Consider the following 27,983-nt stretch of genomic DNA (forward strand, 5'->3'; position numbering starts at 1 on the left):
ATGAAACATTCAGAATAAGCAAATCTAGAGACTAAGTAGATTAATTCTGGTGGAGGGTAGGAAGAGTGGTTGGGCAGAAATGAGGGAGGGTGATGGATAAAAAGTACAGGTACAACTTTTTGGGGTGATGAAATGATCTGGAGTTAGTGGCAATGGATGCAAAACTTTAGGTATCTACTATAAGCCTCTAAATTGTATACACTTTAAAAGGGTGAAGAGTATGGAACATGAATTTTATCTCAAAAATTTTTTAATTGAATGTCAAAGATAGGCAATAAAGTTTTTCTGACATGAAACGTTAGAAAGTTCTTTATTATTCATTCTTATTAAGCACCAGCTTAATACTGCATAAAATTTCAAGTTATCCTTCAACAACTCACCCCCAACCCCCAAATTTTTGATCAAGAGCTTTTCAAGTACAGTCATGCTCTTTTCTTGCTTCTGTATAAAACTTTAAGAGATAAAGGCAAAGGGTCGTATACATCTTGCTGTGAAATGCTGCCCAAGGTGCTGGAGACTGGCTGCCCAGGCGCCCTTCATTGTCCAGGTCCTGAAAGACTCTTGTTCATGAACTGTCTCTTCACAAAGCAAGTCCACCACTAACAAGGGAAGACAAGACAGAATGGACACATGACAGTGCAATTTCAAGGTAAGTCAGAATTCAAATTAATTAAATAATAAAATTTAATATTGGTCCAGTATCTCTTACATTATAAATTCCTTAAAGGCACATGTAAACTTTTCTGGTCACTCAAAATATGATGAAGTATATCAATTTGATATCGTGGATTCTGCATCCAAGGATTCAACCAACCATGGATAGAAAATATTAGGGGAAAAAAACTATACCTATACTGAACACATTAGACATTTTCCTTGTCACTTTCCCTAAGCAACAGAGTATATCGGCTACTTATATAACATTTATATTTTATTAGGGATTATAAATAACCCAGAGATGATTTAAAGCATACTGGAGGAGTGCATAGATTATATGCAAATATCATGCTATTGTATACACAAGGGACCTGAACAGGCACAGATTGTGGTCCCTGAAGGTACTGAGAGGTGACTATATATCCAAGATATCAGACAAATCAAACCTGTTCTGTGGATTTACAATGCCCCAACGTAAGAACACACAACTAAAACTTCCTTATTAGATGCAATTCATTGTTGTGGTCTAGTCAACTATTATGTACCAAGTACATACTTCGGCAACACAAAAATTACGTGTTCTTGAAATGGAAGATTTTAGTGTGTTCAGCAGAGGTAAAAGATGATTTACATTGAAACAGGCAAAAAATAGGGTCCTACCTTGCTGGGTTTATCATTCTGAGGGTCAAAAACTTTCTCACAAAGTCTCAGTCCAGTCTCTTGCCTTAGCTGCTGTAGGTAGGCTCGCATGACTTCTAAAAAAGAATTTAAAACTGGGCTGTAATTTTTGTGTGAGTGTGTGGTACTGGGGATTGAACCCACAGCCATGTACACGCTAGGCAAATGCTCTACCACTAAGCTTCAGTCCCAGCCCTCAGAATTTAAAAAAGTATTTGAAAATATGCCCAAATGTACTGGCCACTGGTCTAGATATCAACTCTGGCAATATGTTCTTTTCCTTCCCCCTTTTCTCCTTTCTCCCTCCCCCCTTCCCTCCTTCCTTTCTTTCTGTTACCAGGGACTGAACCCAGGGATGGTTTACCACTGAGCCACATCCCCAGCCCTTTTTTATATCTTATTTAGAGACAGGGTCTCACTAAATTGCTTAGGGCCTCGCCAAGTTACTGAGGCTGGCTTTGAACTCACAATCCTCCTGCCTCAGACTCCCAAGCTGCTGGGACTACAGGTGTGCGCCACTGCGCCCAGCAGCAATATATTTCTATATATTCAATATGAGATAAGAAAAATAAATGACAGTTCAAATGGCTTTGTCCTATATTAATTTTGGCTCAAAAGATTCTCTGTATGTCATATTTGTTAGCAAGAATTTTTTGTGAAAGTTACTTATAAGATAATGTACTTATGCTGAGTGCAGTGGCACATGCCTATAACCCCACTACTTAGGAAGCTGAGGCAGAAGGATTGCAAGTCTGAGGACAGCCTAGGCAACTTAGCAAGACCCTGTGTCAAAATAAAAAAGAGAAAAGGCTGGGGGTGTAGCTCAGTGATAAAGCACTGCTGGGTTCACTTTTAGTACTGTAAAAAATTAAATGAAGAAATAAATAAAAGATGGGCTAGGAGTCAGGCTTGGTGGCACACGCCTGTAATCCCAGTGGCTTGGGAGGTTGAGGCAAGAGGATCTCGAGTTCAAAGCCAGCCTTAGTAAAAGTGAGGTTGTTAAGTAACTCAGTGAGACCCTGTCTCTAAATAAAACACAAAATAGGGCCAGGGATGTGGCTCAGTGGTTGAGTGCCCCCTGAGTTCAATTGCCAGTATCTTTTTTTTTTTTTTTTAAATATTTATTTTTTTAGTTTTAGGTGGACACAATATCTTTATTTTATTTTATGGGTGTTGAGGATCGAACCCAGTGCCTTACACATACCAGGTAGGCACGCTACCACTTGAGCCATATCCCCAGCCGATTTTGCCAGTATCTTAAAAAAAAAAAAAAAAAAAAAAAGATGGCCTGGGGTTGTAGCTTAGTGGTAGAGCACTTGCCTAGCACATGTGAGGCACTGGGTTCGATCCTCAGTACCACATAAAAATAAATAAATAAAATAAAGGTAGTGTGTCCATCTGCAACTAAAATAAAAGATAATGTAAGTCCCAATGAGTCCACTCTTAATCTGTATACTGATAAAGGCAAGAGAAGGAGGAAGGTAGAATGTCAGATAGGACAGAGATCCTGTTCTTACCGTCTTCCTGTTTGTTCGCAGGTTTGGCGTAAATTGCATTAAGTGGAAAACCAGGCTCTCCAGGAATGGGAAAATTAGTGATTCCCAGGGTATACATTTCTTTCTCACCTTGGCTTTTGGAATTGCACTAAAAACAATAACAAAATCACACACACATTTAAGAAGGAATAGGATAATAATGTCCAAACTATAATTTTTTTAGTTTAAGCAGCTAAGGGAGGGGCATAATGTTTTTTGTGTCTTTTGTAGTCTGGTAAATCCTGTGGGCCCCTTCTCAGAGAAATGTTTCAAATGAACAAAACAAAGTAACATAATTAACATAAGAGAAACCAATTATTATTATTATTATTAATTTGGTACCAAAGATGGAACCCAGAGGCATTTAACCACTGAATCACATCTCCAGCCCTTTTTATTTTTTATTTTGAGACAGGATCTAAGTTGCTTAGTGCCTCACTAAACTGCTGAGGCTGGCCTTGAACTTGTAATCCTCCTGCCTCAGCCTCCCCAGCTGCTAGGATTACAGGCTTGTGCCACTATGCCCAGCTTCAAGAGAAAACAATTATAATGAAACACAATAAAATATCTAAAATCACTTTTTTTTTTTTTTTTTTTAATTTTTGGTACCAGAGACTGAACTCAGGGGTACTCGACCACTAAGCCACATCCCCATCCCTATTTAGTGTTTCATTTAGAGACAGGTTCTCACTGGGTTGCTTAGCACCTCGCCATTGCTGAGGCTGGCTTTGAACTCGCAATTCTCCTGTCTCAGCCTCCCCAGCCGCTAGGATTATAGATGTGCGCCACTGTGCCTGGCTAAAATCACACATTTTTAAAAAGTGCACAAAACAGTAAGATCTAATAGCTAAGATGAGTGAGATAAACTTTGAAATATCTTCAACACCAATATAATATGAAAATATCATGAATTCTATAGAAGAAAAAGTAATAGGCATTGCTAATACTACTGTGGATAGCCTATGTTAATAACTAAAATAAATGCTAAATTTTAGTTATAGGAAAGAAAAATGAAATTTTTGCCACTTAACCTCACAGACCTTTGTATTCTATCCTTGGACTCCAGGGTCAAGAACTCCTGAGCCAAGCGAAATTCTTTGTCAAGATTTTTGTCTTCCACGTGCAAAGCCTTTTGAAATCACCACTATCTTTTTTTTTTTTTGGGGGGGGGGTAATGTTAGTCAACCACATTATGAATTCAAAGAACTACATTCAGATTTTCCTCTTAAGTAAATGCTCTAAGTCAGAGGAAATATGATTATCCAAGTTTAATTACCTTTTGGAGTTTCTTTAGACACTCAGAAATGTAGAGGGTGATATATATCAAGGTCCTATCAGCTTCATTCTATGGGGGGAAAACAAAATCTTCAATAAAACAACAAAAAAAACATAACAACCACGTATATACAGCCTTTGCCTTTTGATTATCTACTGAAAATCCTGACAATATAGTTACCATAGCATCAAAAAGTGTCATTTTCCAAATACATGCATGGTCTTTCAAGCTCCCTTGGGCAGGAGCCACTGGCTTCCATCCTGAGCTGTGGGGCTACCCTTGTTTTTCTCAGCTGCTACGGCTGACGGCCTAGGTTCCTGAGGAGCTGTGCCAACAGCCCCTCACTCTGCGTAGGAAGGAGGATTAACAAAGCTGCCTAGAAAACCTGAGGCACACCATATGGTTGGCTAATTGTTTAAAAGCCTTTCACTTGAGGATTTCTGCCGAGGACAGAAACACTCATTACTCAAAAGAAGGAAGCAATTATTTCACATCTGACATGTTCTTGAAGAACTCCAGAAGCCTAACATCTTGACCTAACCGAGAAGAAAATGTGAAGACAACAGCTATTGATCAAATGTGGCATGTACTGTAGGCCCAACTTCACAAAGATTTATTAAAACAACAACAAGACTAAAGCTATATATTTCCCTTTTTTTAAGACCGTATATTTGATGATAAAATATGCGAAATGTGGCAGAATTACAATATTTATTCATACCTCGTAAAAATACAATACTTAGTCGTACATTAGATATAGAAAATACATCGCAATATCACAGCATGTTCAGACAATTTGTATGTAGATCAAGAGCCCATAAAAGATTCCATATCCTGTTTGATTCAAAAAGTAAAAGTTTGGCAAGAGGTTAAAGTTACATATTTTAGGACACTACCAGGAAAATTCCTCACCATTTTTTGTAACTTGCTCAGGAACTGCCCCCACCTCTGACTCTCGCCCCTGTATTGGGGATTAAACCCAGGGCCCCCTACCACTGAGCTACATCCTAGCCTTTTCTATTTCATTTTTGAGACAGGGTCTCTCTAAGTTGCCCAGGCTGGCCTCAAATCTGTAATCCTCCTGCCTCAGCCAACTGAGTGTCTGGGATTACCATGTACCATCAAGCCCAGCTATAAAATTTTTTAAAATTTCCCCTCTTCTTTTCTTCTACTCCTCTCTACCTTTTTCTTGACCATCCTCTTCATGGGAACTGAGAGCAGAAAAGGAGAGAAGAGGGGTCAGGAAAGTAGGCAAGGGTTATTCAAGTTTCTTTACTTCTCAATATCAAGTCTATGACACAAAAACCCAAGTTAAGCGTCCTTTATCAAAAATGTTTGGGCCCAGAAAAGTAGTTTCATATTCTGGAGTGTTTGGAATTTTGTAATATTTGCAGACTTTACCAGTTGAGCATTCCTAATCTAAAAACCCCAAATCTGAAATGCTCAACCTGTATATAAAAAAATAATAGGCTGTAATAACTTGTAATCTCAAGTGACTCAGGAGGCCAGAAACTTAGTGAGGCCCTAAGCAACTTAATAAGACCCTGTCTCAAAATTAAAAAAAAAATTAAAAACAGAGCTGGGGATGTAGCTCAATGGCAAAGCATCCCTGTGTTCAATCCCCAGTACCAAAAAAAAAAAAAAGCATTTAAGCATTTAAGGCCTTTTGATTGTGGATGGGTCCTACACAAATATAGGGCTGGCACATAACAGATCCTTAATTAATGATGAATAAAAAAGATAAGTCCAGACCAGGGGTTGGCAAGTCTTTTCTGAAAAGGTCAGATAGTAAACATTTTTTGCATTTTGGCCTATGCAGATTTTGTCATAACTACTCAACTGCTATTGTAGTAGGAAAATAACCACAGACTATATACATACAAATGTACATTGCTGTGTCCAATTAAATTTTATTTACCAAAAGAAGTTGTGTGTCACATTTGGCCCTAAGGTTATGGTTTGCCAACACCTGATACACACTTTGGGGAAAAAAAATGAAACTAATATTTATACATAGTCTACCATTAGGCACCATTCTGTAATTTTAAAATCACAACCTCATTTTATTTTATTTATTCCTCACAGCAATCCTAACTGCAAGGTAGATAATATGCCCATCAAAAAAGTAGGTTAAACTACAAGCACTGTAATTTACCTTAATTTCATAGTTCTTGAAGAAGACATTGGCCTTGAAGTAATAGATGGCTTCATCCACAATATCTGTGTCTTTTGCTAATCAGGAAGGGAGGAAGGCAGAGAATATCAGCAGCCAAGTGCAAACCATAACACCTATAAAAAGCTATAAAGAAACCCCCACCAAACTTAAGTCCCAAATGTCCTGAAGTTGAACAAAATAAAATGAGGTTACTGAAATTGTCTTAAAAAACTTGTTCTAGAAAAACAAGTACATAACTTTTTTGGGGGTCATTTTTGTAAAACTTATATACACTCATTAGAAAAAGAATTCAATTAAGGGGCTGGGACTGTGGCTCAGCGGTAGACCACTTGCCTAACAAATGTGGGGCCCTGGGTTCAATCCTCAGATATTTTTAATTATCACCCCAAATCCCTGCTACATAGAAACAACTACTATTAACATTTAGTGAACATCATTCAAAGCCTCTCTCAATGCATTTATAAAAAAGACTGAGATATAGGTTAACTTTAACAAAGTGTTTTTTTTTTTTAAATAAAGGGTATTCAATATAATTTTTACATAGTGTAGTTTCAGAGGAAAAAACACTCGATTATTTCAAATTTGTTGGGATTCAGACATATATCTTTCTTTTTATAAAAACTATGACTTGGGGCTGGGGATGTGGCTCAAGCGCTAGCGCGCTTGCCTGGCATGCGTGCAGCCCAGGTTCAATCCTCAGCACCACATATAAACAAAGATGTTGTGTCCGCCGAAAACTAAAAAATAAATATTAAAAAAAAAATTCTCTCTCTCTCTCTTAAATAAGATAAAATTAAAAAATAAAAATAAAAATAAAAACTATGACTTAGCTGGGCATGGTAGTGCATGCCTGTAATCCCAGCTACTCAGGAAGCTAAGGCAGAAGGATCACAATTGTGTTCAAGGCCCACCCTCAGCAATTTAGGGATACCCAGTTCCAAATTAAGAAATAAAATTTAAAAAGGTGTGGGAATGTAGCTCAGTGGTAAAGCCCCTGGGTTTAGTCCCCAGGATGGCAAAAGAAAAAAAAAAAATGATGACTTAAATGTACTTGGGGGCTAGGAGTTTTCAGAGGTAGAGCTCTTGCCTGGCATGCACAAGGCCCTGGGTTCAATCACTAGCCCTGGGGTGGAGAAAAAGCTGTTGGACAAGGCTACAGATTGAAAAAAGAAAGAAATACTGCTGTGACAGAGACAGATGTCATTACACAATTTCTCTGGCAGTTTTTGGTTCTCTTTTTTTTTAATTTTAAAAAGGTCAAAATACCAGGGTCTTGATATCCAGCAGCTGGTTTCAGTAATGCCAAGACACTTATTTATACTTCTTGTCCATGATTGTTATCCCTCATAAACAGAAATGCAAAGTAACCTCAAAGCTTTAATTCTCTATAATTCAGCTATCTTTATCCCCGTTTATTCCTCTGTTGAAAACTTTCAATGGAATTCTAACTCTAGACTTATATTCCCTGCAATCTATCAGCTAGTTCTTCTAAACACAATGATAGGAGGTGGTGGAAGTGAAAATGATTCAGAATCTAGACGAGTGCTTGGCATATAAAAGGCACTCCAAAGCTATCTGCTGAATATAAAGGAATCTGTGTGTATGTGGGATGCTAGGGATTGAATCCAGGGCCTTGCATATGCTAAATACATGCTCTAACACTGGGATAGGACCCCAGCCTCACAATTAATTAATGCTAAATTACTTAGCTCACAACACAGGCTTTCACTCTAATTTAGTATTAATCTAGTCCTTTTAGGAAGAGAAACAAGGTCACCCCTCAATTTATCTGGTTTCTTAGGGTCTCAATCTCCCTTGAGGGCCCAAGAATTGCAAAGGTGGTAGATTTATTCCATCCTTGTTCTATTGTACCTTCTGATATACTATACGGTATTTGTAACCATGTAGAAAGTGTTCTTCTCAAGACATCTGGGCCAACATTGATTCTTATGCTTTCTTTGGAGTGTAATTTTTTTTTTATATTATTAGTCTTCTTCTTGTGTATTTTTCCATCTGTTCTTTTTTTTCTCAGACTCAAACAAAAACCATGGTGACTCACCAAATTTATTAAGTTTACTTAGCTTTCAACTGGTGTTGAAAACAGAATTAAATTAAGAGGCGGTCAAGTCAAATAGTCTGGCAGAGGAATGGAGATGGGATCAGTACAAAACTTGTAGTTATAACTATGGTCTTAGAAACCATGAGTGGAACTCAATCCAGACCCTTGCTGGGTGTAGGGAAACCATGTCTAACATAATTCAAATTATACTGTTGGCAGAACATCTCAGAATGTGTCAGAAGAATCTGTGTCTGAAAACAGAATAAGGCTTTTTTTTAAATATTTTTTTTTTTTTAGTTGTAGATGAGCACAATACCTTTATTTATTTATTTATTTGTGGGTGCTAAGGATTGAATCCAATACCTCACATGTGCTAGTCAGGTGCTCCACCACTGAGCTATAACCCCAGCCCTAGAATGAGGCTTTCTGAACAGCAGAAATGTTTCAAAAAGCAGAGTGATGTGGGATGGGGAATGTAGTTCAGTGGGTGAGTTTATGCTTAGCATGCACAAAGCACTGGGTTCAATTCCCAGTACCCAAAAACAACTTAAAAAACCAAACAGCTACCAAAGAAAGAAAATTTTTTTTAAAAAAAAGAGGGCTTGTGGCTCAGTGGAAAAGCATTTGCCTTACAAGTGTGAGGTACTGGGTTCCATCCTAGTACCACATAAAAACAAATAGAGACACTAAGTCCATACACAACTAAAAATAATATTAAAACAAACAAACAAAAAAGAGTAGATACAACGGGCTGTGGCTCAGTGGTAAAGCGCTCGCCTGGCATGCATGAGGCACTGGGATCAATCTTCAGCACCACATAAAAATAAAGATATTGTGTCCGAAAAAAATAAAAAAGATATTGTGTCCGCATACAACTGAAAAAATACACTTAAAAAAAAAAAAAAAGAATAGGGGCTGGGGCTGTGGCTCAGTGGTAGAGCACTTACCTAGAATGTGTGGGGCGCTAGGTGCAGTCCTCAGCACCACATAAAAATAAATAAATAAAGATATTGTGTCCAACTACAACTAAAATAAATAACTAAATAAAAAAGAGTAGACACAGTAATGTTATGGAGCATATTTAAGATTTTAGAGTAAAGGGCTGGGGATGTGGCTCAAGTGGTAGCGCACTCGCCTGGCATGCGTGCGGCCCAGGTTCAATCCTCAGCACCACATACAAACAAAGATGTTATGTCTGCCAAAAACTAAAAAATAAACATTAAAAAAAAAAATATTTTCGAGTAGCAAGCAGATCAGGGGAGGGAGGAGAAGAAGGAAAGGGAATGTATTGGAAAATGTGATTAATCACTTATGTGCATGTACAAATATGGCATAATGAATTCCACTACTATGTATAATTACAATGCACCAATTGAAAAAAAGTAAAAAAAGATATAAGAATGAGGTAGTGTTAAAAATGAAGATCCTGAAGAATGAACAAAGGAAAAATATTTAGATGGGGAAGAGGTTAAAATACTTTTTGTTGTTTGTTTTTCCCACTGTGATGACAGAGAAAGGATGAGGACATGGCGTTCAACACAGATAGCAGCATTAGATTAGTTTAAAAGGCTGATAGTGAGCCAGGTGCAGTGGCACACGGCTGTAATCCCAGAGGCTCGAAAGGCTGAGGCAGGAGGATAGTGAGTTCAAAGCCAGCCTCAGCAATAGTGAGGCACTAAGCAATTCAGAGAGACCCTGTCTCTAAATAAAATACAAAATCGGGTTGGGGATGTGGCTCAGTGGTTGAGTGTTCTTGAATTCAATCCCCAGTTACCCCACCTCCTTACCCAAATAAAAAGACTGACAGTGATTGCAGGAACAGTTCCCAAAATTAAGCACATTTTCTCTCAACAAAATATTCCAGAGAAATTAGAATAACATAGTTTCCTATTAAATGCAACATACAACCTCAGTCTTGAAAAATATAACACCCACCAAGCAAACAGAAGGAAGAGAACAATCTGAGGTAGGACTAGGTTCTGAATTTCCCAGATTTAATGTCAGAAGTATAGGCATTTCATAGCAAAATTTGAAAATAATGGTTTAGACTTACTCTCTCTAGGGGCAGGTCCTTTGAACTGACTTCTGATAGGCAACAGGGCCATGTTTCCAATGAGTTTGGTGTCGGGGTCCATGAGGGAAGAGTGGTAAGCCTGTAGTGGCAAGCCAGGTAAGAAAACAGAAACAGAAAGATAGCAAAGTCACTGGGATGACAAATACATTCTTCCAAAGGAAAAGAAGAAGGGATGGCAGCAGCAATGTGCTGGAGCTGGCTCTTACTGACTGAAAACCAATTGTTAAATTCTGAGGAATTATGCAAGTAGTTATTAAACACAGTCAAAAATTAAATTTGTAAATTTATAATTAATTATATTTTAAAAACAAAAACAATAAGTATTCAACCACTTCCCAATTTTAAAAAATTACATTTTACTATTGTCTATGTTCTCAGGGTTTTTTAGGCCTTTTCTATCTTTGTAGTAGAAATACTGTATGATAGGATGCTACTGAGTATGTCTTCCAATTTTTTATTCAGTGACATCACAGTGATAACTGCTGGAAATATTTTCATTAGAGAAAGAGGCAAATAGAATATATCAGGGTACCCACCCTCCAGTTAAACCAGGACCCAGTACTACCTTTTCAGTTTTGCTACTTCGTGGCTTTATGACTTCAATAAAAACATCACTTTTCTTCCCTTAGCCTGTTTCCAAATTTGTAAAATGTGTATGATGAGTGATATGCACCACCTTTAGTGGGGAGGTGTGAGTTAAAGGAGAGGGAAAAAGAGTACCTGTGAGAGCAATTTGAATGCTGACTCCTACTTCTGCTTTTTAAAGATGTCTGGCTTTTTAAAAGACAACATACCCATTCATAGATTCATTAATTCACCAAATGATTACTAAGCATCTTCTATGTGCAAGGGACAGTGATACAGTTGATATAAGACCAGTGTGGTACTCGTTCTTAAAGAACTTTCAGGCTAATGGAGAAAGCAGATACAAAATAAATAACACAGAGAAATCCAGGATGCTTTATGCATAACTGGAATGAGCCCAGAGCTTTACAGTTCTGGCTTAAAATCTTGCTTTACCACTAGTGTGAAAGTTATTTAATTTCTGTGGACCTCAGTCTCCTCTTCTGCAAAATAAACAATAATGGTATCTACTTCATAAGGTCACTTTGATATTTATTATTTAAAAATTTTTATTGGTGTATTATAATTACACATAATAGAAGGGAGTCATTATGACATATTCATACAGGCACATAACATAATTTAGTCTATTTCATTCCCCAGTATTTCCTCTTTCCCCTTCTCTCCTCCCTTCCCCTTAACTTTGAGTCTGGCTTATTTTGCTTAATATAATGCTTTCAAGTTCCATCCATTTTCCTGCAAATTATATAACTTTTGTTCTTCTTTTTAAAAAATATTTATTTTTAGTTGTAGTTGGTCACAATACCTTTATTTTATTCATTTATTTTTATGTGGTGCTGAGGATGGAATCCAGCACCTTGCACGTGCTAGGCAAGTGCTCTACCACTGAGCCACAACCCCAGCCCCAACTTTGTTCTTCTTTATGACTAAATAAAACTCCATCGTGTTCAATTAAGAATTAAACAGAAACCCAATTACTATATATAACCACTAAGTAATAATAACAATAATAATAATAATAGAGCAAAAAGAATACTTTATGAAGTGTGTAGCTCTGGTCCGGGAGTCAAATGATAATTATGGAATTTGTGAAATACATAGCTGTAAGTATGGCCTGCTCCTTTTCATCACAGGTATGCTTTACATAAAGCAAGCCCTCCCGTCCCATTCACCAGTAACTGTCTTGTTATCCACCTATTTCTTCCATTGCATCTGTCACTATCTGAAACTCCGCTATTTGTCTAAATTTTTTTTATTGTCTGTCTCCCTATCAGACTATCAACTCCTTAAAAGTGGAGATTTGTTGGCCTCACTCATTGCTGTAGAAGTGTTCAGCCTACAGCATATGCTCAGCAGATGCATTTGTTGTAATGCATGTCACTGAATCACCTTTTTCCTAATCTGCAAAACTGAAACCACAATGGCGACAAATCCCTCAGACCCTCAGGACAACGGGGCCATCATCAATTTTCACTCCTATCCTCATGCACACGAAAAAAGAAACACCTGGAAACCAAAGCCGACCCCGAGGCGAAGGATTTCTCAACCCAGCTGGATCGGAGTTGGCCGCCACGCGGGGGCGATAGGGTAGTCCGGGAAGTGGGGTCTGACAGATGACAAGCAGCAGGCGGGACCCGCCCCCTAAGGCGGAGGAGGAACTGGCGCTGGCAGAAAAAAGAAGCTGGACTCTGGGCTTGAAAAATGAAAAATAAAAAGCGTAGTCTTTTTATTCGCGGCCGCAGTGAGTCTTCCGGACCCAGCTGGCCTCAGGGGGAGCAGAGGGGCGAGGGAAGGGGCAGGGACTGGAGAGAAGGGGCCGGGAAGGGTGCAGGCGGCCTCCTCCCTCGCCCGGCCGCCAGGCCACACTGCCGCGCCCCGCGCCCCCCCACGCCAACACCCCCGGCCGCCCCAACACTAAAGAGACTGGTCCCATTCCTCGCCTCTCCCCTTCTCAGGCTCCCGCTTTTCTCAGCACGCGCACGACTTCCCGTCGCTTTCCCCAACACCCACTGTGTCCCCACAACTCGGGATCGAACCCTTACCGGCATTTTGGCGGCGCCGGGGTTTGGACTCAGAGGAGCAAGATCTAGTTAAAGCGCGGCGCTTCCGGTCTGGGGACCAGGGCGGAGTAGGCGGAAGTGAGCCGGAAGGGGAGGGCAAGAGGAGGACGTGACGTTTCCGGCCTTGCCCTCCCGCCGCCGACTGCTGCGGCTGTACGGATCAGAAGGTGCGTCAGGGGGCGTCCGAACTCTGGGCAGGGGCTCTGAGTACCGCGCATGTGTAAAGCGCGTGCCGACCAGGGAGGTGTTTGAGGCTTACGGTATCCCTGGGACTAATCACCTTTGTTTTTCCTTAAAGCTCACCTTTTCAGTGAAGAATTAATTCCCTAATCACACTTTCAAATTCAACCCCACTCCAACCCCCTGCTTTAAGTGAGAAAACCTTTTCCCCTCAGTTTTATGATTCTGCGTTTCCTTTTGATGTCGTCTGTTGCCCCACCCTTGTAAATGTTAAAAAGGCAGGGCTCTTGTCTGCTTTGTTCACTGGTATCCCCCGCCCCGGTGACAGTCACTGTACATTGTAAGCATCGGTGAATATTTGTTGAGTGAATGAACTCCACCGACTGCCTTCAAAAAAGGGAAGTTGGGGAGGGAAAGAGGAAGAGCTTGGCGACTGAAATGAAGCAAGCTAAATTATATCAGAACAAATCCCCACTATTATGTGTTAAGTATAATGCACTAATAAAAACTTTCTTTTCTTTTCTTCTTCTTTTTCTTTCTTTCTTTCTTTTTTTTGGTACCAAGGATTGAACCCAGGGGCGCTTAACCCCTGAGCCACATCCCCATCCCGTTTTTATATTTTATTTAGAGACAGAGTCTCCATAAGTTGCTTAGGGCCTCGCTAGATTGCTGAGGCTGGCTTTGAACTCAGGATCCTCTTGCTTCAGCCTCCCAAGCCACTGGGAATACAGGTGTGCACCATCGCGCCTGGCTTAATAAAAACATTTTTAAAATGGGGAAATTGAAGAGCATAGCGAAGAAGGGATTTGTGTATAGTTTCTGCCATTCTTTGTGTGATGGTTGAGAAGTGGACACTGGTTTTAAAGTCCCAGTTCCAACATGTACTAGCTAATTCTGGGCAAGTTAATTCACCTCTCTGTGCCTTTGTTCTTCACTTGAAAATGGAGACAGTATTTCTCATTGTTTTGTGAGAATGAAATAACCTGAAAAATGCTTAGAATTTACATGCCTGGAGCATAGTGAAAACTCATTACTAGAAAGCACTTGTGAAAAGCAAAATTCATTGCTGTCTGGGAACCATTTTTTCTACCAGCCCCTAAGATTGAAATATTCTGTCTCTTATTCCCACATCTGATTTCTCATTTGGGTCTCTAGCCAAATAGTATTTTTAGAAGTGTCCTATTAATCACTCATTTGTTACTTTCTCCACTCTCCCATCCCTTAGCAGTTTTCCTTTTTTCAGGTATAGTCTTACTGGCCAGCACGGCAGACCCATTCAAGTTAGGCCTTGTCTGCCCTCAGCATTGCCATTTTATTCAGTGTCAGGTACCCACAGAACCTCATTAAATTTGTGCAGAGTCATATTATGCTCCCCTGAGACAGTAAAATCCCTGAGGCCTGGAAAATCAGATTCTTTCAACCCCAATATTCAGAGAGGAACACAACAGAATTTAGCCTCTCATTTTCTTCCCCATGGATATATTAGAATCTCCAGAAGCTAAACCAGGGAGGTATAGCAAGAAGAAGGCAAATAAAAGGTTCTTTCTTCCCCTCCCAAGGGGCAAAATTTCTAAGAATTAGTAGCCCCGAGAGATAAGAGTGTTTTCACCTTTCCACACTCCAGGGGCTACAGCAAAGTCCCCAAGCATACCCCATGTTGCCCATTCATCATGTTCTTCACAAATAGGTCTTTTTTTTAAACTGGGGATGGAACCCAAGGCTTTCTGCATGTGAGGTGAGTGCTTTACCACTAAGCTACATACATCCCAGTCCTCAAATTCATCTTTTGAAAATAACTCACATGGTCAGTCTATGATTCAGACACCTGACTCCCTAGCTGGCCGCCAAGAGCAAACTAACACTGATACCTATGTCTTCTCATTTTGGTTCTTTAATTAAAATGGATCAAATTTGACACTGCAGGTATACTTTTGCTATCCAGAACAAAGAATAATAAAAATATAACCTGAGTTGCAAGTCTTAATTTGAATTAGCTGGCAGATCAGTTGCCAAATGACTAATGGAACGCTGGGCCTGTTGATGAAATGAAAGAGATCCTGGCCTATACTAGGTGCTAAAGAAATATCTATTGGCCGATTTGCCATTCCCAGAGCCTGCACTCACACCTAATACAAATTAACTTAGAAATACTGAAAAAAAGGCTGGGGATGTAGCTCAGTTGGTAGAGTGCTAGCCTTGCATGCACTAAGGCCTTGGGTTCAATCCCCAGCACCACCAAAAAAAAAAAAAAAAAACTGAAAACAAATGAATGTGCCAAGAAGTTATGTCGTCTGCACTTTGGTGAATGCTTATTACTCAAGGAATGTATAAACTTTGAAGTGCTCAAAAACTATAAACTAAATTTCTAAAAACAATCCCTGCCTTCATTGACACTTGGGAAAATTCACTCATTTAAAAATTTGCTTGGCTGTGAATTTCAAGTTCCACCTGGAAAACAAGAGTGTAATGAAAGGTTAGTGCTACCTTTCTGTTTCTTTCCTACATACACATATATGCCTCAAAACACAGATACTTTTAAGTGAAAAAATCTTATTAAACAAAATATATATCCAAGAATTAATTAAGCTGAAACTGGGAATTTAGCAACATATATGATTAGTGAAAGATTAGCATTTAGACTATATGTTGTTTCTGAACATAAGAATGAACACATAGTTAAGGAAAACATGACTTGTGACACACATGGAAAGCTGTAAAACTAAGCAGTGAGCAGGAATTTAAAATTAAGAGTACAATAAAATACTATTTAACAAACAGTAGATAGCTCAAAACTAAGAAGTTCAAAAACATAAGATAATGTTGATGATGTAGAAATTATTCCCACTATTAAATTCTAATTGGTTTTTTTTTTAATTTTTTAATATTTATTTTTTAGTTCTTGGCAGACACAACATCTTTGTTTGTATGTGGTGCTGAGGATCGAACCCGGGCCGCACGCATGCCAGGCGAGCGCACTACCACTTGAGCCACATCCCCAGCCCACTATTAAATTCTAAATGGTACAATATTTTTAAAAAAAAATTTTTTAGTTATACATGAACACAATATCTTTGTTTATTTTTTGTTTTTTTAATGTGTGCTGAGGATCAAACCCAGTGCCTCACACATGCCAGGCAAGTGCTCTACCACTGAGCCCCTAAATGGTACAATATTTTGAGAAGCTGTTTGGCATTATATAAAGTTGAAGTCAATGATGAAGTTTATTCTCATGGCTGTCCCTTGGAGAAACTCATGTATATATGATACAAGAAATATATTTATTGCAGAATTGTTTTCAAATCAAAACAGCTTGAAATAAAAGTATCAAAAATTATGATCTACTAACATAACAACATATTAACAGCAGTGAAGTGAAAGAGCTCCAAGTACATACCACATTTAATTTTTAATTATACAAATAACACATATTCAATGTAGGAAAATAAGAACATACAGATAATCAATGGCATTATCTATACCCTATAACCTTGTGGATTTTTCCTTTGGATATACAAATGTATATTTTGTTACAGTAATTCATGCCCCTGAAGAACACGCCCCCCCCCCTTAACAAAAATCCAAGCAAAAAATAAAGTTAGAATGTCCTTAATTATATATATCCCAGGTGCAAATGTATATTATGTACAAATCTATGTGCATTCATCCCCCCCCCCCCTTTATTTTTTGAGTGCTGGGGTTTGAACCCAAGGCTTTGTGCATGCTAGGCAAATACTCCTCCACCGTGCTACATCCCCAACCCTCTTTACAATTCTGACATTTAAAATCTCAGCTGATGCTGGGCGTGGTGGCACATGCCTGTAATCCCAATAACTCATGAGGCGATGACAGGAAGATTGCAAGTTTGAGTCCAGCTACAAGGCCAATCTCAGCAACTTAGTGAGAACTTGTCCCCCTCAAAATAAAAAGGGGTGGAGATGTAGCTCAGTGGCCAAGTGCCCCTGGGTTTAATATCCATTAACAACAAAAACAAAAAACAAAAAAAAACCCCAAACTACAACAACAAAAACTCAACTGATGCTGTTAGAATACCACTAAAAGATTCCTTTTTTTTTTTTTTGCAGTGATGGGGCTCACACTCAGGGCTTTGCTCATGTTACCACTAAGCTTCACTCCAGCCCTGAAAAGACTGGCCTTGAACTTTCCATCCTCCCATCTCAGCCTTCCCAGCTATTGGGGTTAAAGGGTGTGTACCACTGTGTCTGGCAAGATTTCACTTTTAACTCAGGACTTGACTCAGGCATGCTCCTGATAAAGGGCCAAGTATTCTTTTTTTTTTTTTCCTTCATTAAAAAAAGCAGCTGTCTACTACTGCATCCTTTGAAGATTTGCATTCTCTGCTGATTTGGCCACAAGCTCTTCACATACAGTTACTTTTTAGTAAATTCTTCATTCATTTTGGCGTTCCTGAAAATATTCATCAAACAAAGAGGAAGACTCATCTTCATGTTCCTGACACAAAGGAAAAACAAAATAGAAAATACATTCATTTATTTCCCTCACATGTGTTTACATATTATTCAGGTAATGCTCAATATGGAACTAAGAACCAGGAAGGACCAGCTCCAGGTGTTGCTCATAGGTAATCATCAATGGTTAAGAAAAGGCATAATTGATAGAATTTTCCCAGATATGTGGTAAGCTGATGTGCTTATATCTCATCAGAAGCATTTCTCACTTAAATTTATATTCACAATGATTCTCAGCTAATTTGCTGAGATAGTGTTCTGCTGACGACTATCATTAGTCTCTTCACTGATGTGTGAGAGCAGCCCAAGTTCAAATGGATTTCATCTCCTCTTTGTACATACCCCCAAGCTCTGAGTTCAAAGACTTAATTCAATAACAATGCCTCAATAAAAGGCAGAATAAGGGCTGGGGTTGTGGCTCAGTGGTAAAGCGCCTGCCTAGCATGTGTGAGGTACTGGGTTCAATCCTCAGCACCACATAAAAATAAAAAAAGATTTAAAAAATTAAATAAAAGGCAGAATAAAATTGACATCACTTGCTGAGCACAGATGTCAATTTTGGAGATTATCCAGAAAAGCTCAGGCATCTGCTACCACTAAGACAAAACCCTAAGGAGTTGCCTGGGTTATGTAAGGGGTCAATGAGTGCTGGCAAATATTTTCACCAAAAAAAAAAAATCAGAAATTACCTTGGGTTCTTTAAATTCTAAGTCTTCTCCATACTGAATGGCAAAATCAATATGCTGTAATACAATGTTCATGCTTTCTTCATCTGACTGATCGTAAGGTAAAAATCGAACCATGCTGTAGTCATCAATCTACAAATAGGAGATTTCAAAAAAGGTTCATTCTGAAGTTGGGCAAAATATGTAACTTTCAACTTAGATATGAGTTTTTATAACTATTTGTACTTCTGATTAAAAATATTTATATTTCAGATATAGAGGAGGGACAGCCAGAGACAAGAGTAACAAATTGTTACTGGTTCTCCTGAGCTCTGACCAGCGAGCACACATACTGGCTCATCACTTCATTGCATACTGTTTCAGGGGATTTATCTGAACTCAACACCCGCTGAAATGTCAAAAAGAAAACAAAGAGTTCTCAACTGTCAAATGGCTTGAAATAGTAGGCATATTTTGTTAATTTATTGACCACTGATAGTAACTATTTCTAAATTAAACTGCTGACAGGCCTGCCCATACTCCCTCCCACCCTTCTTCTCTATGCAGGAAGTAGTGTTGGTCTGTGCTTCCCAGAAAGGAGGTCACTGACTAGATGTGGGCAAACACATGGAAAGGTGGAAGAAACCCAAAGCCCTACACTTCAAAAGCTTACCAGTCCACAAATTGCTTTCGTCAACTTTTTGAATTTTTTGCTTCTAAAATCACTTGTCGAATCTTTTAAGAAGGAGTACATGTCTGGGTCTAGAAACCTTTAAAAGGTGAGGAAGAAGTCTGATGAATAAAAGGAAGAATAAATCAGGAAACTAGATTTACAGACTGACAGAACCTCTCATTTCCATAAAACAGAAGGTCTGTCTCTTCAACTGAAATCTGATGGGAACAGAAGAACAATGAACTCACTTCTCAATTTCCTTTTTAGCTTTCTTACTCAGCAGATCCATTTTCGTCATGATGTTAACTTGTGGAATTTCTAGAGATATCATAGCACTCAGGGCTGCCAAGATGCCAGAAATAAACTGGAGGAGGAAACAGAAAAGGGAAGATGAATCAACTGCTCCCAACAAGTCTCCAAATAGACAGGCTTCTACTCCTCCCTCCCAGGGAGAAAACTGGCCCTAGTAAAAGATGTGCTAATATTAAAGAGAAAGACCACTCAATCAGATGATTGAACCTCAGCTCCCAAAGGTGAGGATACTAAGGGAAGATGTGGCTTTAATCTACAGTGATCACATATCTCAATTTAGACAGTATTATCAACCTCCTTACTCATCTAATACTCAAGAGCTATTAATGATAAATAAATCTTGATTTAGTTCATAAACTGAACAAGAGATCCTCAGAAAATTTTAAAAAGGCTATTTTGTTGTTTCTTATTTATTTTTTTGTAGTTGTAAATAGACATCATGCCTTTATTGTATTTGTTTATTTTTATGTGGTGCTGAGGATTGAACCCAGTGCCTCACAAGTGCTAGGCAAGCACCCTGCCACTGAGTTACAGCCTCAGCCCCTATTTTATTATTTTTAAAAATACATTATTGAACTGTGGTTGTGGCTCACTGGTAGAGCACTTGCCTAGCATGCATGAGGCACTGGGTTCAATTCTCAGCACGACATATAAATAAACGAATAAAATAAAGGTTCATCAACAACTAAAAAATAGAGTATTAAAAAAAAGTACATTATTTCACTGCTTCTTGGTCTTCTGGCTAAGATCAAGTGTAATTAGTATAGTAGCTTTCTTTTTTAATCAGTTTACTATCTGACACGTTCTCTATCAGATAATACATGAAATGGATTTTTGGAGCAGGGAGATGGAATAGGAGCTTTCTCCATCCACTCCAGGCATCAACACAGTACGTCCAGGAATGGTGCACTCTACCCTATTCTTGCAGTTATTAAAAGCAGGTTGCTGTTGGTTTCTCTTAAAAACAACAACAACAAAAAAAAACATTATTTAAAAAAATAACCCATCTGTCTCAATTTTCTTTAATAAACAGTTCCCTAAAATCTCTGAATCATCATTTACTATTTTTGAGTTTAAATATATCAGCATAATAATTTAACAAATATTAAGTGACTCTGAAATAGTCTGTGAAATATCCAGAATCATACAATAATCAAAAGGGATAGTCATCCGTTTACACTCGTGATTGAAAAATTCTCAACAGATTTATCCTCAGACCTTAAATGACTCCACCATGAACTGAGAATCAACAAGAAAAACTCCACACACTCGGAATTCCCACTGCTCCAGTTGCTGGACCAGCTGTTTCATCACAGGCAGGTGAGTGTACAGCTCAATCTGACCTACAGGAAGAACACCATGAGAACAGTACAACCTACAGGAAGAACACCATGAGAACAGTACAATCTACAGGAAGAACACCATGAGAACAGTACAATCAGGAATAGGGTAATTCATCACAGAGAGAACATAAATTGTCCCCAAAGATGGGGAAGTCAGTCCTGAGTAACAATACATTCAATTTTTAAGAGGTCTTATAGTCTTTCAGAGTAGTCACAAAACTTAAGATGAATTTTAGCAAATTTCAAACAGACTACCCAGTTTTATGTAGAAAATAAAATTCTTCACACTTTGGTATGTGAGTATGCATGAGGTGGGTACTAGATAGAGATTGAACCCAGTGGCACTCTACCACTAAACCGCCCCCCAGCCCCCTCCCTTTTTTTTTTTTTTGAACTGGGGACTCAACTCAGGAGCACTCAGCCACTGAGCCACATCCTCAACTCTATTTTGTATTTTATTTAAAGACATGATCTCACTGAGATGCTTGGCACCTCGCTTTTGCTGAAGCTGGCTTTAAACTCAAAATCCTCCTGCCGCAGCCTCCCCAGCCACTGGGATTACAGGCCACAATGCCCAACTCAGCCCTTCTTATTTTGAAATAGGGTCTTATTAAATTGCCTAGGCTGGTCTCAATACTCCTGAGTAGCTGGGAGTATAGGCATGCACCACCACACCCAGGCACACTTCAGTTTTTTTGCCAATCAAAAAAGTGAGTTCAATTCACAGTAGCTGAGCCATGGAACCAACCTAGATGCCCTTCAACAGATGAATGGATAAAGAAAATGTGGTACATATACACAGTGGAATATTACTCAGCCATAAAGAATAATGAAATTGTCCTAGGTTCAATCCTCAGCACCACATATAAATAAACAAAGATACTGTGTCCATCTACAACTAAAAAAATTTAAAAAATAATGAAATTAGGGCATTTGCTAGTAAATGGATAGAACTGGAGACTATTATGCTAAATGCAACAAGCCAATCCCAAAAAAACCAAAGGCCAAATATTCTCTCTGATATGTGGATGCTGACTCACAATAGGTGGGGTGATTCTGGTTACACTGTCTTACACTCCACTGGACTGTGACTCCATGAGAGCAGAGCCCATGGCTCCCTTGCTGTCTATGACATTCTGGGCATACAAAGCAAGCACTTGATGAACTTGATGAATAATGACAGACAACAAGAGATTGGTAACTTATTTTTTAGTTTTTTTCTTTCTTTTTTTTAGTTGTAGATGGTCACAATATCTTTATTTATTTATTTTAATGGAGTGCTGAGGTTCGAACCCAGTAGCTCACCTGTGGAGGCAAGCGTCTACCACTGAGCTACAGCCCCAGCCCGAGCTTGGGTACAGTCTGTAGCTACAAATACTATACTATACTATACCTCTGCTGAGGTCACAATTATCACAGCCTCAAGAAAACAACACATTCAAATTGCTGACTTACCTGGGCAATCAAAAAGAATGTAGTCGTCCTCTACATGGCCCAGACAGTTCTCTAGCCAGTCAAAATTATTGGCAAAGTACTCCATGCAAAATACCAATCCTCCATTGGGACCAAACCTTAGAGAATCATCCTCCATCACATCATCCACCTCGATCAGTTCCCGGATGTCTAAAAAAGGCAGACAAGCCCTAAATCTAAGCATCCACTCAAAAATGATTGCCCACCACCATAATAATGATTAATTTTCAAAATCATACATATAAAGTTATTTATGTACATGGTTTTGTACTGCAGAAGTGTCCATCAATAGGGAACTGAGCAAATAAATTAAGGTATAGCTAGACATGGCACAGTGAAATATTATGCAGCTCTTTAAGTACTAATATAATTTCTTAGGTATGTTATTAAGTGAAAAATGCAAGACACAGAACTCTGTGCAAGAATATCATCAATGCTGGGCGCAGTGGCACACGCCTGTAATCCCAGAGACTCAGGAGGCTGCGGTGGTAGGACTGTGACTTTAAAGATAGCCTCAGCAAAAGCGAGGTGCTAAGCAACTCAGTGAGACCCTGTCTCTAAATAAAATACAAAATAGGGCTGGGGATGTGGCTCAGTGTTTGAGTGCTACTGAGTTCAATCCCCAGTACCCCACCCCACCTCAGCCCACCCCGAACAAAAAAAAAAGAATATCATCAAGCTGGGGATGTGCACTTGTCATCCCAGTGACTCAGGAAGCTGAAGAAGAAGAATCGCAAGTAAGGGGAGAGCCTCTGCAACTTAGTGAGACCCTGTCTCAAAAAATAAAAAGGGGGCTGGGGATGTGGCTCAAGCTGTAGCGCGCTTGCCTGGCATGTGTGCGGCCAGGGTTCGATCCTCAGCACCACATACAAACAAAGATGTTGTGTCCGCCGAAAACTAAAAAATAAATAAATATTAAAAAAAAAAAAAAAAAAAAAACTTTAAAAAAAATAAAAAATAAAAAGGGCTGGGGAATGTAGCTATAGTGGTAAAGTGCCCTTTTTTCAATCCTTAATTCTGAAAAAAAAAAAAAAGGAAAAAAATACATACATAGACTATTTATGGAAGGGTACAACGGAAACTGAAAATATTGGTTTTCTCCAGGGAGGGGGTTTTGGTTGCTGGGACAGAGCTGGGAGGGAGATATTTTCAAATTTGTACGCTTATTCTTTTGTACCTTTTGTATTTTGAATCATGTAAATATGTTATTACCTACTTCAAAAAAAGTAAAACAAAAAAAACCCAACAGTCTCTTAACATGATGACCCTAGGCAAGCTACCCAACCTCCCTGAGCCTCATTTTCCTTTTGCTGAGATGGGATAGGAATCACACATCCTGGGATAGAAGGATGAGAATTATATGAAATAAATCACCTATAGGAAGGACTTAAAAATTCTGGTATATGTATGTTATCTTAAGTTTCAGAAATCAATATCCATAATTTTCTACCTTAGGTTTTTACTTATTTATGTGCTCAAACCTATAATTTCTGTTCACAGTTCTCTTGAACAGATATTTCATCCACAAGCACAGTTTTTTTTTTGGTACTGGGACTAAATCCAGAGGCACTTGCTTAACCACTGAGCCAGATCCTCAGCCCTTTTATGTATTTTACTAGAGACAAAGTCTCAATGAGTTGCTTAGGACCTCGCTTAATTGCTGATACTGGCTTTGAACTTGCAATCCTCCTGCCTCAGTGTCCTGATCTGCTGGGAATATAGGTGTGTGCCACTGAGTCCAGCTCACAAGCACATTTATAGTGATAACACCTTCCTAACTGCTACTTCAGGAATAAACAGCCAACCTAAGACTGGACAATAAAACTGATCTTCTAGGAAGATAAACTAAGGAGACACTAGTCAGTCAGTAAAACACTTGGACCAGAGAGTGATGTGAACTTGGGGACCTCTTTGGGCAACATGCATCCTGATGCAGAGAAAGCTGGTCCATAAGGAAGAGAAAATATATCAGAAACAGCCAGAAAGCTGGCCTTGGTTGAGTTTTGGGTTCTAACTTGTCATAAAATCTTATTCTTGGGTTTTGTGAGTGGCCCCCTAAGTCTCCTAACACATTTTTTTACTTAAGCTAGCTTGAGAGCTTAACCAAATGATCCCAAAGTAACGCAATGCCTTTTTCTCAAGGAAGAGGATTATCCCACATCCCTTTTCTCTTCAAACTGCCTTCCCCAACTGTACCTGCAGCCACTCTCAAGGATCAAACATGTCATTATGAGAAATAAGAATGAAAAAGAATTTTCATTTCAGCTACTTTTCACAGCAAAACCTCCTCAATAAGTTTCTCCTCTCAGAGTCTGCACAGGTCACCTGCATTTCACTTGAGACCAGTCCAGTCTGCTTTCATCCCTGCCACTCCACTGAAATAATTTATCGAAGTCACCAAAATGTGTGTTCCCAAATATAACAGCCATTGCTGTGTCCTCACCTTACACAGCTTCTCAGCTGTACCTGACACTACCAACCACCTTCTCTTGAAACATTCTCTCCTGGCTGTTATAAAGTCATATTTCCCTCCTGCCTTACTGACATCAACTGCCTCTACTGGACCTCTGAAAAGACAATGTCAAGGCTGAGTGTTGGATCCTTGTCTCCCTCCCAACATGAGCTCATCCAGTCCTGGGCTTTATGAATCCAAATGCTGCTTACCCAAATATCTGTACCTCCAGTATAAGTGAGAAGTTTTTACTTAAGGTTGACCTCTTTATTTAAGCTAGCTTGAGTTCCTTTTGTTGGCTACAACCTAATAAGCTTTACTGTAGATTTACCATAACAGGTCTAGCCAAGCGGGGACAGAAGGGAAGAAATAAGAGAGAAGTCCACTCACTTTTAAGTCTTAACTAAGGACCAAAAAAGGCTACCATCACACACATCACCATGAACACATGTTGCCAAATGACAGCCTCATGTTGTTCACTCGAAAGCAGTTTCTGTGCTAAGCAGCCAGCACCCTTACTGTTCCTGAAGGAAGGGAAGGCTGTGCTAGGACTTACCAGCCATCACAGGGTAGTTGAAGTGTTCTGCTGCTGGATCTAGGTTGACCACCTGGACAGACCGGTTGAGGGCTTCACAGTGTTGGACCATGGTGGCACAGTAGGTGCTCTGCAGTGTCACAGGATACAATGGGTTAGAGCAACAGGCAATGCAGCGATACCCTCCACACCCATAAAAGGTTTCTCCAGACTCTCTGGGACAAGATCCACTAAGGTCAAACCTATGCTTTCATCAACCCTGATTATAGCTAGAAACAAAAGAAAAGGCACTGGACTAGGAATCAGGACACCTGTGTGGGCTGCAGATCCAAACCTGGTCTTGATTCTCTGGTAACCCTGGGAAACACTTCACTCTGCCCCTCAATTTTCTCATCTCTAAGATGTTTTCCATGATCACTAAGACTCCTTACTGATCTAACATGCAACAAGTAGAATTTTTATTTTTTGGTAGTGGTGGTAGTGCTGGGGATTGAACCCATGGCCCTGTGCATGCAAGGCAAGCATTCTACCAACTGAGCTATATCTCCAGCCCAACAAGTGGAATTTAAGGGAAGATTTCTGATTACATGGTGCGGCATCTAACACATAGTATCTCTTCTAGGACTCATACAGTCCAAATGAAGCTTTGGGGTAGGATGGTCAAGGATGATGTCTCTGAGTAGGGGATATCTGAGCACAGAGGAATGAGCCTGCCAACCCACGAGAACATTCCAAGAGGAGGGAACATCAAGATTTCAATGGCTCAGAACATGTTAATTAAAGCCTGAAGCCACACAACACCTCCAAGATTCTAGTGTTTTTCCCACTTATGTTATTTGATCGACACCATGTCTACTATATTTTAGTGCCCTTAACATTATTGCTTAAATCTGTTTACAAGGAAAAATTGTGCTATTATTATAAATGGAAACCAATTATATTTATCATAAGGATGAAGGTATAAAATTACATACAACTTTTCTTCTGCCCCCCACAGTACTAGGGATTGACCCCAGAGCCTTGCACATGCTACAGCCCCATCCCTTTTTATTTACTGAGACGGATTCTTACTGCTACAGGTTGGCCTGAAACCTGTAATCTTCCTGCCTGTCTCCTCAGTAGCTGAGATTACAGGCATGTGGTACCTTACCTGGTTTAGATTCAGAGCTTTTACTGGGAAACAGTATTTGGCTAAGATTGTAAGCATTGAAGTTGTATGTAAATGGGCCGTGGGGGTACATGCTTGTAATCTCAGTTACTTGGGAGGCTGAGACATGGGGATGGCAAGCTCAAGCTTTTCTTGGGCAAAGAACTTAACCTTTCTGTGTCTTCGTTTTCTCTTACCTGTAAAGTCGGGGGGTGGGGGGTAGGGAGGGTTATAGGATCTATCTACCTGGTTCTTATTTTGACACAAGGAGTCCTCAAATTGCCCTGGCTGGCCTTGAGCTTGCCATCCCCATGTCTCAGCCTCCCAAGCAACTGAGTTTACAAGCATGTACCCCCACGGCCCATTTACATACAACTTTTCAATGCTTACAATCTTAGCCAAATACTGTTTCCTAGTAAAAGCTCTGAATCTAAAATCTGCCCTTTCCCCAAGACTGAGGGATTAGGGGTAGGGGCTGTAGATCGCTTGCCTAGCACGTGTAAGGCACTAGGTTCAATCCTCAGCACCACATAAAAATATAAATAAATCAATAAAATAAAGGTGTGTGACCATCTACAACTAAAAAAATACTTTAAAAAAAGACTGAGATTAAGTGAGAGTTGAAGCTACACTAGGGCCAAATACAAACTCACCTCACTACAAAGTGAAGAACTGAAAGAATTGAAAAGGGAACAACTTTCCCAGTATATGACCCAACGCTCCCTAATATGCAGTCCTCACACCACCTGATATCACCAAAAGTCCATGTTCCGACAGTAAAGAACAGTAAAGACCCTGTTTTAACCTCGGTGGCTCTGAGACAAGGCCAGATTCTGGCGTTTGACAGCACTGGATTTAAATTCTGGCCACAACTTACTAGCTGAGCGACCTTGGGCAAAGAACTTAACCTTTCTGTGTCTTCGTTTTCCCTTACCTGTAAAGTGGGTGGGGGGTAGGGAGGGCTATAGGATCTATCTCACCGGGTTTCCGTGAAAATAAACGAGGTGGCTAGTGCAAAAGTATCCAGTAAAGATTAACAACTACCATCTTTTCCCAACAAAACCAAAACGGACACTGAAGCAGAGAAGCGGGGCACCCAGGGTCTCAGGGTCCTTAGTACGCACACCCGCCGACGGCTCCATCGCTTCCCGAATCCCTGGCCACCCACGAACGACGACTTCTCTCTCCTCACCTTCCCGCTGCCTGCGGGGCCCATGACCAGCTGCGCATACCGAGGCATGGCGGCTCTCGGGTTTCTCGGGACCCTCCGCCACACTCCCTTCAGCCTTCGCGCGACGCCCACTGAGTTCCGGGAACACGAAGCGCCCACCAATAGCAATCAACAGTCCGTTTACGCCTTTTGTTCCGCCACACTTCTGACTACGGAGAGTTCCGCGGACCAAATACCAAGAGGAACGCGTCCTGAAGAAACGCGGCGAGGGCATTGCGCATGCGCAGAAGCAGTGGGCAGAAATCGGCGGTTGGGAAACTTGCCAACCCTGGTTGCCTGGGGGATAACGGATAACGGATATCACTTAGCATCCCTCCGCCTGATGCCGTGGTCCATGATTTTACTTACATGGTGACACCCAAGATTTGCAAATTTGCTGAGGGTC

General features: G+C 39.8%; 2 protein-coding genes, 1 long non-coding RNA gene and 1 other non-coding gene across 5 annotated transcripts; 2 read left to right on the forward strand and 2 right to left on the reverse strand.

The window, feature by feature from the left end:
• Positions 1-291: 291 nt before the first annotated feature.
• Arpc3 (actin related protein 2/3 complex subunit 3) lies at positions 292-13,172 on the reverse strand. The gene is made up of 7 exons (XM_027949126.2): positions 13,083-13,172; positions 10,435-10,534; positions 6,302-6,378; positions 4,147-4,215; positions 2,853-2,979; positions 1,318-1,412; positions 292-599 (listed from the first exon to the last, which is right to left on the reverse strand). The coding sequence occupies exons 1-7, from the start codon at positions 13,086-13,088 to the stop codon at positions 537-539; spliced, it is 537 nt and encodes a 178-aa protein (XP_027804927.1). The 5' UTR covers positions 13,089-13,172; the 3' UTR covers positions 292-536.
• LOC117794861 (uncharacterized) lies at positions 12,681-17,436 on the forward strand. Its single transcript, XR_004618736.2, has 3 exons — positions 12,681-12,781; positions 12,996-13,267; positions 17,363-17,436. It is a non-coding gene; the product is annotated as an uncharacterized lncRNA (long non-coding RNA).
• Positions 16,540-27,981, reverse strand: Gpn3 (GPN-loop GTPase 3). Of its 2 annotated transcripts, none has more exons than XM_027949124.2 (8): positions 27,600-27,981; positions 25,242-25,350; positions 22,216-22,383; positions 20,636-20,760; positions 19,354-19,469; positions 19,106-19,202; positions 18,457-18,585; positions 16,540-17,750 (listed from the first exon to the last, which is right to left on the reverse strand). In XM_027949124.2, the coding sequence occupies exons 1-8, from the start codon at positions 27,810-27,812 to the stop codon at positions 17,688-17,690; spliced, it is 1,020 nt and encodes a 339-aa protein (XP_027804925.2). In that variant the 5' UTR covers positions 27,813-27,981; the 3' UTR covers positions 16,540-17,687. The 2 variants fall into 2 exon arrangements, with proteins under 2 accessions (XP_027804925.2, XP_027804926.1); XM_027949125.2 differs by having other exon boundaries at positions 27,560-27,681.
• LOC114103485 (U2 spliceosomal RNA) lies at positions 20,140-20,332 on the forward strand. Its single transcript, XR_003584680.1, has one exon. It is a non-coding gene; the product is annotated as a U2 spliceosomal RNA (small nuclear RNA).
• Positions 27,982-27,983: the final 2 nt, after the last annotated feature.

Source organism: Marmota flaviventris, chromosome 1 (genome assembly GCF_047511675.1).
Source record: "Marmota flaviventris isolate mMarFla1 chromosome 1, mMarFla1.hap1, whole genome shotgun sequence".
Taxonomy (NCBI): Eukaryota; Metazoa; Chordata; class Mammalia; order Rodentia; family Sciuridae; genus Marmota; species Marmota flaviventris.

Coding starts and splice junctions, on each gene's coding strand:
- Arpc3 (XM_027949126.2), bottom strand. Junction 4,216..6,301: donor TCAAGAACTATGAAATTAAG/GTAAATTACAGT, acceptor TTCCCCCCATAG/AATGAAGCTGATAGGACCTT. Junction 2,980..4,146: donor GTCTAAAGAAACTCCAAAAG/GTAATTAAACTT, acceptor TATTGTTTTTAG/TGCAATTCCAAAAGCCAAGG.
- Gpn3 (XM_027949124.2), bottom strand. CDS start 27,812: ATGCCCTCGCCGCGTTTCTTCAGGACGCGTTCCTCTTGGTATTTGGTC. Junction 20,761..22,215: donor CATTCTTTTTGATTGCCCAG/GTAAGTCAGCAA, acceptor TTCTTCCTGTAG/GTCAGATTGAGCTGTACACT. Junction 18,586..19,105: donor CGAAAGCAATTTGTGGACTG/GTAAGCTTTTGA, acceptor TCCTATTTGTAG/ATTGATGACTACAGCATGGT.